Source organism: Chelonia mydas, chromosome 6 (assembly GCF_015237465.2).
Source record: "Chelonia mydas isolate rCheMyd1 chromosome 6, rCheMyd1.pri.v2, whole genome shotgun sequence".
Lineage (NCBI taxonomy): Eukaryota > Metazoa > Chordata > Testudines > Cheloniidae > Chelonia > Chelonia mydas.
In genome coordinates this window covers 109,320,267-109,332,786 of record NC_051246.2, presented here as the reverse complement: position 1 = coordinate 109,332,786, position 12,520 = coordinate 109,320,267, and the positions used below count along the sequence as shown (strand labels likewise).

The 12,520-nt window shown below is 43.0% G+C and overlaps 1 protein-coding gene across 9 annotated transcripts in view; it reads right to left on the bottom strand.

Moving 5' to 3' along the window:
* EML1 (EMAP like 1) overlaps window positions 1–12,520 on the bottom strand; it is a 194,918-nt gene that overhangs the window by 72,336 nt on the left and 110,062 nt on the right. For 7 of the 9 annotated variants that reach the window (XM_043549376.1, XM_043549375.1, XM_007064957.4 and 4 more), the window contains exons 2-3: window positions 11,291–11,473; window positions 306–438 (exon numbers count right to left, since the gene is read on the bottom strand). In XM_043549376.1, coding sequence (XP_043405311.1) covers window positions 306–438; window positions 11,291–11,473 — 316 coding nt within the window. Of the gene's footprint in view, window positions 1–305; window positions 439–7,513; window positions 7,580–11,290; window positions 11,474–12,520 lie in introns of all 9 variants that reach the window. The other 2 variants (XM_043549371.1, XM_037900937.2) reach the window with 1 other exon arrangement.

Sequence of the window (12,520 nt, the reverse complement as noted above, 5' to 3'; positions counted from 1 at the left end):
CTACTCTTAATCTACTAGACTGCAGAATCAAGAAAGAAACACATAAATAATAGACTAATCATTGTATATTTCCAGGGTATTTACTGCAATAACATTTGGCCTGATTAATTAACTTGGTATGAATAGAAAGATGTTGTAAGTATTTTTACAAGATTTTAACTGTAAATCACTTTTTCAATTATCTAGACCATTGCTTTGAAAGTGTTATCTAAAGAGCGAAAAACTGCACATACACACTCATAAAAGCGTTACAATGACATTTACTACTTTCTCAATTAGTTTAATAGTTTCAAGTTTCTCCATACCTCTTTGTGGCTGGTGCCACAGTTTCCTTCCTGGTTCCTGATGGGGAAGGTAGAGAGCCACTTGGTTTCTTTGGTAACACGGTTCCATTATTAACAGTTGTCCTTAAAGGCAGTGTTTGTACCAAGGGTCTAGCTGTAAGACAAACAGATGGTAAAACCACAGCTTGCACTGAAAAGATCACTTTTTATTTCTGCAGATAACAAAAAAGGGTTACACGCATTTCACAGATGCTTTTGAAGTGTTAACTTTGTTTCAATAAAGTAGGGATTAAAAACTAAAGAGGAACAAATTAACTAAACTTCCGCCATAGTCCTATTTATTATAAGGAACTCATTTTGGAATAGGCTTCTTATAAGAATTTAAACTGAATATTAAACTAGTAACAAGTTACAGCTGAATAATTTATTGCATTCAGAAATCTCTCATTACAATAACCCTGTAGTCACATTTCTGAAATTTTACTTGCTAAATCTCAGCTACAAGGGGTGAATCATTTTTATTGTTAAACATATTCATAATGACATAAGTGAAATATCCTTTGTACTGCTTAAGGGCCTAATTCTGCAACTCTTACTCATGTTGGGAGCTACTGGAGTACAATGGGACTGCTTACACAAGCAACCCTAAATCACCCCACTCTCCAAAAAAATCCACTTCCCTTCTAGAGCATGTTCAACGTAGCACCAGAAAGGATGGTGAATAGCCTTCTGAGAGGCCTGTGTTCTTCAATAAAGAAGCTATACACTGTTGCTTATGCAATAAGCTTTCCCAAGGTCTATGTCAGGGGTTCTCAAACTGGGGGTCATGACCCCTCAGAGGCTCACAAGGTTATTACGTGGGGGTCACGAACTGGCAGTCTCCACCCCAAAACCCGCTTCGCCTCCAGCATTTATAATAGTGTTAAATATAAAAAATGTGTTTTTAATTTGTAAGGGGGGGTCGCACTCATAGGTTTGCTGTGTGAAAGGGGTCACCAATACAAAAGTCTGACAACCACTGGTCTATATACTGCGTTAAAAACTTGCTTTTAAGTATTTGGTTTCATGATTGAGAACCCAGCATATATTTTTAAAGTGAGAAAATGCCATTGGAATCAATAGAACCATGGATATAATCAACTGAGATGCTCTACTCTCATGTCATCTTGATCAAAAAAACCCACAATATAGAAAAATAAATTATGTACACACCATATGCATAATTAATTTTTGAACTGTTTTTATCAAAGATTTTCATTCAAATCAACCATATAGTAGTTAACAAACAATGGTTAAGGCTGTGAACATTAGAAACAATGGAAAATATAAAGATAAGTAAATACAGTTATAGAAAGTGTTTTGAAACAGGATCTTTAAATTCCACAGCTGGATTTTAAATGGCTTCTCTTAATTTACGGAGATAATTAGCAAATATGAACTTAGTAACTTTCTTCATGTATTTATATCAGCTGCTTTCAACATGGCTAGTTTTCTCTACCTACAGAAAAAAAATTAAAGAACTGCAATGTTCATAGAGCTATCTGAACTTTGATGGAACTTTACTTCTTATAACTTCTGCTATAAATTATTTCAAGTTCTTGCTTACTTGGGGTCTTCCTAACTGTGAGGAGAGTAGGAGCTACTGGCTGGGCTAGGTCATCCTCCATCCACCTTTCTAAAGGTGACAAAGTCTTTGGGTTTCGAGGAAGACACTAACCAAAAAAAGGCATCGTCAGGAGAAGTGTGATTCAGGAGGCATTCTCTACCCTCTAAATTAGTATTTAACCAATACCTCAGTCTGATATTAAAAGGTGCATTACTATTGGAGGTACCATCTCTCAGTGAAGCTATAAAACCCAGGTTCTAATCAACTGTTATCATTAAAAGATCCAATTATTAATTATTATTATTACAAGACCAGAAATGTAACTTCAATCTTCTTGCAAAATTCTAGTTCTGAAAATCATATTCTGCCTATTTAAATTCTCCTTCCATTTTAAATCCTGCCCTAAAATGTAGTAGAGCTAGGCTGTTTTAAACAGCTGCTGTGCTTGATGCCCATCAAATGGTTTCAGTAAACAGTTGATATATCAGTTTGTAAAGAACTTTAGAATCCATCTATACTAAAAGATGCTATATAAAATGTTAACTATCATTAAAATGCTGGAAGCAGCTAGTCAGGTAGCAAGTCTCGGCTGCTGGGCTGTTTCACAACTGGCACCCCTCTCCTGCATCCCAAAGTACACATGTCCAGGAAGCCCATACGACTTCATGAGCTTTGCTCCTGTGAAGGAGCAGGGAAACTGCTGCCTGGCACAGCCGGGGTTAAAGAAAACCTGTGGGCTCAGCTAACCCCGCCTCGCTATACCTGCAGCCAATGCCAGGCCTGGAGGGGGGAGAAAAGGAGGGAGCCTGGCTCAGTTGCAGGCTGTTTGGAGAGGAAGCAGGAACTCTGTTTGCCTGTCTGAAGGGAGGGATCAGTGACTGGTCAGCCAGCACAATCACTGGAGGCAAGTAAACCTTCCCTGCCAAGGGGAGCCTGCAGCCAAGCCCCAACTGTGGGGTAATTGAACTAACAGAGCCATGCCCCAAACTAAAGAGACTCTAATAAGTAGCAGCCCAGAGAAGCGGGTCTTGACCACCCCCCCGGCCAGAGAAACAGATCCATCAACCCGTTTAGGGGTTTGAACTACACAAGGCCCTGGGGAGAGTCTGGGTCCCCCTCCAACGCAGCTGACCAACGATCTAGCCACTAGGCTGCTTGGCCACCGAAAGCTCTATCACAAGTGGTGGAAAACATGGGTATCGCCCTAGTCCCTGCCGAAGGGAACTTAAAAAAAAAAAAAAAGCAAAAGCACAAACAAAAGGGAAGACCTTGAATGGCGATGGAACAGCTGCTGAAATAGATAGCTGAGCAAAACACCCACCATGAACAGCAACAGCAACAACTCCGGCAGCAGATGGCCACGCAGCAGCAGCAGTTAATTGGTGAACTGGCAGTCCAGCAGGTGGCCTCCATACTGCGACTCAGTGCTCCAGCAGAAACAACTAACCCCACCCCTATCCGGTTTACCAAAACAGGGCCTGAGGATGATCCTGTGGCTTTCTTAGAAACTTTTGAGCAGGTAGCCACGGTAGCCCCGAGACCAATGGGTTGCAGTGCTGACCCCGTACTTAATTGGGGTAGCAGAGACCACGTATCGTGCTTTAGAAGCGGAAGCCATGCCATTATGCTCCATGAATTCCAAAAGAGTGACTACGGAGCTTACGAGGATCTTCGCTTGAGTCGGGGTGCCTCAGAAGATCTTGATAGACAGCCCACAACTGAGCCAGGATCCTTCCTTTTCCCCCCGCTCCAGGCCTGGCATTGGCCGCAAGTATAGCAGGGCATGGCTAGCTGAGCCCACAGGTTTTCTTTAACCCCTGCTGTGCAAGGCAGCAGTTTCTCTGCTCTTTCACACATCCCTCCCCTTATGACTCCATTTGAGGTCTGCCTCCCCTCCCACAACCGTTCTTCACCATCCTGTGAGAAGTCAGCATTCATATGGAGCTTTAGCTATCTAGCTCACTTGTTGGTCCTTTGTCATGACGTCGGCCCTTCAGCTGGTTGTTGGTAGTGCTGTCCCCTTTCAGGGTGCTGAAAAGTCCAGTGCTTCAAGAGGCCAGTCTTCCTAACTGGGGCATGCAGTCCCTGGTCTCTTTGAGTTTGGCCCACTTGCTCCAGTCCTTAATAAACCCTCTTGCTGAGTTTGGTAGGGAAACCCAGTCCTACCTCTTCCCTACGTTCCAGGCCAAGGCCCAGTATAAAGCGGTTACACCAATCTCTCCCCAACCCTTTACTGTTTCCCTGGCCTACTTTCTATTGAGCTCCTCCTGTATACGGTTCCCCTGGTTCAACCCTAAGGTACTCTCCTCCCGAGATTCTGTGGGTGGCTTCTCCTCCGCCTGTATTGTGAGCTCCTGCTCCATTTCCAGGGGCTTCTCAGCCTCTCTGGCACTCACCAGGTTGTGTTTCGAACCATCCGTATTGTTTCCTCTCTTAAAGCAGGATTCCACCCCCAACCATCCCCAGCTCTCTCTTCTTGGAGCGGGGGTTATGAGCCATGAAGTTAGGCCATGCGCTATCTTTTTCAGGAAGGAGCTCACCTCGGCCCTCCCCCTGGAGCTGGGGTTGTGGTTCAGGCAATCAGATCTCCCTACTCCAGACAATACTCCCTACTCTCTTCTATGGAGCTGGGGTAATGGTTTGGGCAAGTTGACAGAACAAGGAGCCATGGTCTCAAGTTGCCGTGAGGGAGGTCTAGGTTGGATATTAGAAAACACTATTACACTGGGAAGATGGTGAAGCACTGGAATGGGTTTCCTAGGGAGGTGGCGGAATCTCCATCCTTAGAGGTTTTTAAGGCCTGGCTTGACAAAGCCCTGGCTGGGATGATTTAGTTGGTGTTGATACTGCTTCGAGCAGGGGTTGGACAAGATGACCTCCTGAGGTCTCTTCCAACCCTAATCTTCTATGATTCTAAGTTACAAGGCTTTAGCCAGCTTTACCCTCAGGTGGGCGCCTTTTCCCAATTAGTCCTCTATCTTGGAGGATTCCACAGGTCAGCCTTTTCCTGCTGATCTCTGCCCTGCTATGAGAGAGGAGGTGGCAAATATGCTAGTCCCCTTCTCCCAGATCATTCCCAACTGATTGGGTGAGAGGGGATTCTTGCCCTGACCACTCTGCAAGGCTTCTGGTCCTAGGCCTTTAAAGAAACAGTCAGTGACTTTCTCCATATAAACACTTATTCCTGGGACCACTTCCTCTCCACCGGTACAGCCTTATTTCCTAGGCCTTTGCATACAGCAGAAAGTTCCCATCGTTTTAAAGGGCCATTTCACATGACCGGGATGGGCTGAACGGCACCCTTATGTGGGCAGACTACTCCATCATAGATGTCCATTCAGTTTCTGCTGTAGGTACTAAGGCATAGAAGAGCAAATGCTCTGAATGAGATACATATTTCACTATAAGATTATGGGTAAAAATTTCAAAATGTGCCTAAGTGACTTAAGAGCCTAAATCTCATTTTCAAACTGACTTAGGTTGTTAGGATCCTACATCTAATTGAAAGCAAATGAGATTTAAGACCTTAAGTCACTTTTGAAAATGGGATTTAGTGATTTTGACAATTTTGTCCTATTGCTATGTCTTGTCATAGGGCAGAACCAGCCTTCTTAGGCTTCGATCCTCCAGTTCATTGCACATGGGTGAATCACTGTGCCAGCATGAAGGCCCACTGAAGTCAAAGGGGTTCCACATGGACATGCAGTAAATAGCAGGACTGGGGTCTTAGTTTGTAAATGCTGGCCAGGGACCATGTTTTCCTATGTGTCTGTACAATGTCTAGAATAATGGGGCCCTGAGCTTTAATAGACTACCCTGGTTTTATTTCTACAAACTAAAAGCTGTCAATCATTGCCCCACTGAACTTGGTAACTCAGTTTTGCCACTAAACTTTATTTGTTGAGGAAAGAAGTTAGTTCTTTTCTCATGCTCCTATTGGGTCCATAGATTACATCTAAAAGGACTGAGAGGATGCTCCAAGGGAACTCTGAAATGAGGAAGAGTCCTAATAGACTGACACCAAAGAAACAAATCACTCTTGAAAAAGCACTAAGAAAAAAACTGCACATGATTCCCGATTATACTATGTTAATAACTCTTTCTAGCTTCTAGAACATTGGAATGTGACTGTTGTAAGCTTCTCAGTCATTACTGCCTTCAGGGGTGGCCAACCTGAGCCTGAGAAGGAGCCAGAATTTACCAAGGTACATTGCCAAAGAGCCATAGTAATATATCAACAGCCCCACCATCAGCTCCCTCCCCCCGCTTCCAGCGCCTCCTGCCCACCAGCAGTCCTGCCAATCAGTGCCTCCCCCTCCCTCACCGGACCTCCCGATCAGCTGTTTCGTGACATGCAGGAGGCTCTGGGGAGGAGTGAGGGAAAGGCTGGGTCAAGGGAGGGGAGGGGAAGGGAAAGGGTGGAGTGGGGGCAGGGCCCGTGGCAGAGCCAGGGGTTGAGCAGTGAACACCCCCCGGCACTTTGGAAAGTTGGCACCTGTAGCTCCAGCCCCGGAGTCAGTGCCTATACAAGGAGCTGCATATTAACTTCTGAAGAGCCGCATGTGGCTCCGGAGCCACAGGTTGGCCACCCCTGACTGCCTTGCAGACCTCAGGTTTTCAAACTCTGAACAAAACAAGCTTTCGTATGTTTGTGCATGTTAACTGACTTTAGCCAACATGTCTGAGCACTGAAGTCCATTTTGAGCATGAAAGCTTGCAGCACATTTTACAAGAAGAGAGCACTAAATTATGTGAATACCAGAACAGAAAGTATTACAGATACTAACAAAAATTGGATTCATGCATTTTGCAATGCAAATTAGTCACCAAAACAAAGTTTTCTAATAACATTAAAATATAAATCTGCTCTTCATGTATTCATTTATTTTTAATATAGAGGTGCTACCTTGTGGTTGACATATGAAACCAATGTCCTGAAAACTTGTGGTCATTAACCATCCAATGGTCTTTTCATAACACCAATGTCATGGCCATATAAACACTCAGATGATTCTGTTTTGCCAAAGTAAGTTCCCATTGCAGTTGGCTAGATGTGCTTTTCTTCATATCTGGTTTTAAACTGTTGTGCAGTAGTGTTAACGTGCTGACAAACAGCTTCTGTGTTTCCATAATTGGATACATGTATAAACACCCAAACCTATTAAAAAGTGTTGGAATGAGCTGGCTAAGTGTGTACCTACCTTCTTACCTGCATAGAATCAGAATTATTCCACAGTATGTCACAAATGCTATAATACTGCTACCAGCTAATGGAGATTCACCTTCTAATCAAGTGGTAAGCACCTGTGCTTCGGGAGCACAAGGATCCAAGTTCTATCCCTATTACTACTACAAAGTTAGAGTGAAAAAGGCGTGCAGTACAGCAATAACCTGGAATTCTTAAGTGTTACGTTATTAACTCTTTTTAAATTTTTTAATTAATCAGTTACATACTCTGTGGCTTTTTAGTTGTATTTATTACAGTTATTCTAAATAGCTACAGCTGTCAAATAGCTCCAAACATGTCAGTACTGTTAGCTTGCTAGTAACTCAGTCATTCATATTATAGTTTTGTCAGTTGTTATGTACTGATTTTGCAAGTTCTGTTGCTTCAGAGTCTTACCTGTTGTAGCAGCACTGACATGTTTATCAGGCTCAGCATCAGCTGCTTTTTTAGTCATACTCTGATCTATGGATTAATAGGGCTATTAAGATTACAAACAAACCAATAATTGAAAAAAGGAAAGAATAACAAACAAAAATAAAAGAAAGGCAGGAAGTCATAAAAACTCTACATAATAGGCTAATTAAATTTTTTAAAAGCCATTAGTAAATGAACTCCTAACTGGACTAGGTAAGCAACTGAAGTTTCATTGTATGTATTTTTTAACTACATGACTGAAAGCTCACACAAGTGCTCATACAACACTGCACAAACAATAACTGATTTTATCCTGAGCTTAGCTTCATTATGCTGTCTAAAATTGGAATTCATTAGGCTTTAAACCAAGCAACGTTAACTATTCTGCCATGGGAAAATTTGAGCAGTCTGCAGTGGTTCTAGAATCTACAGTCCACTGCAATACCCAGTGCCAGGTCTTAAAAGTTGAGCTGGGAGTTTACTTTTCTCTCAGGTGGGCCCCAACACGGCACCTCTGATTTGAATTGTTGAATATCTGCATCAAACAAGATATAACTGCACTTCAAATCCTGACTATTATATGTCAGTCTTTTGCATGAGAGTGTTTGAGATCCAAGTTCAATTTTTTGTTTAATAATTGTCGCACTGGGGGTTAAAGGTGCAGTCGATGGGAAAAAGTTTGAGTCTCAATCAACTTCCCATGACAAGATGTCTGCAGTTCCAGCTTTGGCCCCCTCTAGTCAAATCCCTCCCGTAACGGTCATTGTTAGTCACTGCTGCTCTAAACTATCACTCTGAAGTTTTTTATTATTCCTAAAAGTGAGGTATACTGCAATTTTGACATACAGGAAATTGTTAAGCGTTTTTGTTGGTTTGGTTTTAGGTTGTTTGAGGTATGCAGTTTGTTCAAAAATAGTTTTACCTATAATTCATGAGAAAAATGTCCACCTCTGAAGTTTAGCATTTTGTCAAAACTGCTAAAAGGAACAAATTATTAAGATGCTTCTGATTCTACTTTATATCCCCGCAGAGGTATGGGGGAAGCAGACAATGATGATGAAGGTGAAATATCATGATAAAAATAAATTTTATATTAATATTTATAGTTGCACTTATTTCTGGAAATTAGCAGGAAATTGCCCTAGAGCAAATCACAAATGTTATCAATACTTATTTCAGTAGTTTGTGATGGCCGAACAGCTCATGTCAGTTGACGCTCTTCCTCTGCAGTATGTGGTACAAACTCCTTAGAAAGTTGCCATCATAAAGCAAGTATCTGCTATATTAGCATCCAGTTCGGCTCCTACCGAAGTCAATGCACCATTAACTTCAATGCAAGCAGGATTGGTCCTGTAGTTGTACTTCTGAAGCCTAAGAATAAGAACTGATCTGACTGCAATTTGACAATAGTTACTGGCCTTTGTTTTCTCACCTCAAAGAACTCTGAATGTAAATGTAACATAGGGCTTCTTAGCCCCTCAAAAATTATGTTGGAATGGAGCTTTTTTTTTCTGAAGCTACTTATAGTAGTATTTACTTTATCAGACCTTAAACAGTTTCTCGCAGCAACTGAAGCAAGGACAATAATTAGGGTTGCCAACTTTCTAATTGCACAAAACTGAACACCCTTGCCCTGCCTCACCCCTTCCCTAAGGTCCCCTTGCTCCGCTCCTTCTCTGAGGCCCTGCCCCCACTCACTCCATCCCCTCTTCCTTCCATTGCTCGCTCTCCCCCACCCTCACTCACTTTCACTGGGCTGGGACAGGTGGTTAGGGTGCGGAAGGGGGTGAGGGTTCTGGCTGGGGGTGCGGACTCCAAGGTGGAGCCATACATGAGGGGTTCAGGATGTGGGAGGGGGCTCTGGGCTGCTGCAGAGGGATTTGGAGTGCGGGTGGGGGCTCAGGGTTCAGGCAGGGGGTTGGGGTGTGGGTGGGGGTTCGGGCTCCAGCTGGATGCACTTATCTCAAGTGGCTCAGGAAGAGGTGCAGGCTCCAGCTGGGGGTGCGGGCTCTGGGGTGGGGCCGGGGATGAGGGGTTTGGAATGTAGGAGGGGGCTCCAGGCTGGGGCCGAGAGGTTTGGAGTGCGGGAGCAGGCTCAGGGCTGAAGCAGGGGGTTGGGTGCGGGAGGGGGTGTGGGGTGCGAGCTCTGGGAGGGAGCTCAGGGAGTTGGGGTGTGGGTGGGGGTTCAGGCTCCTGCTGGGAGCGCTTACCTCAGGGCTCCCAGTCAGCAGCACAGTGGGGCTAAGGCAGGCTACCTGCCTGCCCTGGCTCCTTGCGGCTCCCAGAAGCGGCCGCATGTCCGGCTCCTAAGCAGAGGAGCAGCCAGGCAGCTCTGTGCAGTGCGCGCTGCCTGCACCCACAGGTGCCGGCCCTGCAGCTCTCATTGGCCGCAGTTCCTGGCCAATGGGAGCTACGGAGCTGGCACTTGGGATGGGGACATGCACAGAGCTTCCCTGGTCACACCTATGCCTAGGGGCTGCAAATACATGCCAGCCGCTTCCAGGAGCCACGCGGAGCCAGGGAGCCTGCCTTAGCCCTGTTGCGCCGCCGACCATACTTTAAACGGTCCGGTCAGTGATGCTGACGGTGCTGACCAGAGCCACCGGGGTGCCTTTTCGACCGGGTGTTCCACTCAAAAACCTGGCAACCCTAACAACAATAGGAGAGACAAAACAATAATAGTGTGGACTCCTTCAGCATGTTCCAGCCAAGAACTAGTGTGTGTAAAAACCCATTAATTTAGTTCCATAGTGAGCTGCTGGCCTCCCCCTCCAAAACATACAAAGGCCCTAATTCACCACAGCATGTGCTCAACTGTTTTGCTGCATCAGGGCCTAAAAAGTAATTGATGGCACAAGGTCACACAGAAGGTCTGTGGCAGATCTGGGAAAAAGTCCAAATCCCTGATTCTCAGCCCTATAACTTACTTACAAGACCATAAAATGCATATTTTCCTTCAAATATAAATTTAAAAAGTTTATTTTAAGTGAAAATATATCCCACTTGTAATGAAAGTACTTTCATAATTCAGGTATCAGAGAGCTTGTGAACCTAGCCATAGTTTTCACATCTAGCTTGCCACAATTACTTCTATTAAGATTATAAAACAAAAGAGGAAAAACAAAAAAAACCATGCATTTTGGACTAACTTTCAAATGGCAACAAACTCACCACACTTTTACAGCAAGCAAATCTGACTACATCAGACTACTACGACTTACACCATGTCATTCTGGTTGCAGCAACCCTTAGCTATCTATGTAATACTGGATGCTCAACTTAATTTTTTTATTACCTTTGTATAAATTGACATTATTCTTCACAACATGAATCAAGCTAAGTTAGTACGAAATACTCAAAGACAGCTTAGCCATCTTCACTGGCTGATCAGCTTCATCTGTATTGCCAAGATAAAATAGGGGTTTCAGTCCACAGAAGATGACCCACTCCTTGAAGAGTTTATGATCTAATTTTGGACAAGAGGCAGCAAATAGGAATTGTGGGAAAATTAAAAATGTGGATTAAAACAGTAAGAAAATGCAGATGCTTTAATAGGTTGTGTGAGCTTCTGAAAGACTGCTACACTTACTTTTGTTTTTTTATGTATTCTATTTAGTAGGTGATGAATTTTGTTTTTAAATTTAAATTTAGTTGTTCATCCTGAGTGTTTTAAAAGACTTAAATAATGACAAACTTTAACACAGATAAATGTTTGACTAATTTTAAATACATTTGTTTACATATATTTGAAATGCAAACCTTTGGTAGGTCCTTTCTTGTTCTGCATGGCCTGCTGTTCCTCTGTAATATTCAAACGTCGAACCACATCAGCCAGGGCAGATTTGAGCAGCTGGATGTCATCTTCCTGCATCTGGACACGCTGCTCCAGAGAAGCAATGCGGTCTGTTACCTCCATACTGCTTGCAGCAGAGGCACTGTCATCTAAACAAAATGGTGTGAAAACAATGTAATCTCAATGTGTTATCAAGAAATACAGAATGTATCTACGTTATCTGGAAGCATAATTTATTTTTTCAGACCTGTGGAATTATAACGAAAAGGAATGTTTTGAGATGATGTGAGAAAACAAAGGCTTCTGAGAAAAATCCAGCCCCCTAAAATCATAGCTTTACTTTCAAGATTCATTCTTGTTATAGATCCATTTTCTTAAACACCCACAGTGCCTGTACTGTATTCTGTATCAGTGTAATCTATTTATCCCCACATCTCCTAAGCTCCTGCCTTTATAAAGAAATGCCAATATTATCAGTGCTCAAAATACCAGAAGACCAAGAAGCTGTTTTGCATCTATATGTGTATCTAATAAAACTGGTCATTTCTCATTTGATTGAAATTTCTCAAATATTGCCCATACACGTTTTTGGTTTGCTGAGACACTTGTAAAAGGATGCAGTATTGGTCCAATCCTGCAAGCACTTATGCACATAAGTAACAATATATGAAAGTAGTCTCATTGATTTAAATATTAAAAATTAAGTACATGTAGAAGTATTTGAAGGGCTGGCCCTTTCTCTGTAAATTTACAGTTGGTCTTCACATTTCTTTACAATTCATCCTATATTTAGAAATAACTGAATCTGGTAGATACTTAGAACCTGACAGAAAGTGTGCACTCTTTTCACCTCAAAACAGTAAATGGAGTTATTTTGGACTGCAATCTTATTTGTGTATCCAACTCCATTTCTTATTAAATAGAAAAAAGTTACTAGTCAATTCTGTAACTTTTTTTCTTCAAGATGTGTTGCACATGTCCATTTCACTTCAGATGTATGTGTGCCCAGTGTACCAGAGTTAGAGATTTTTCCTTTAGTGGTACCCATTGGGGCAGCACATGGGCCCTCTGCTGCCTCATGCTACTGCGTGATGGTATAAAAGGCGGAGCTGCCCCAGGCTCCCCTCCGTTCCATGAACATTTGCAGATGCCATAGCTCTGGCTGCCAAATCTGCCCCATCTAATGAAGTTTGCAA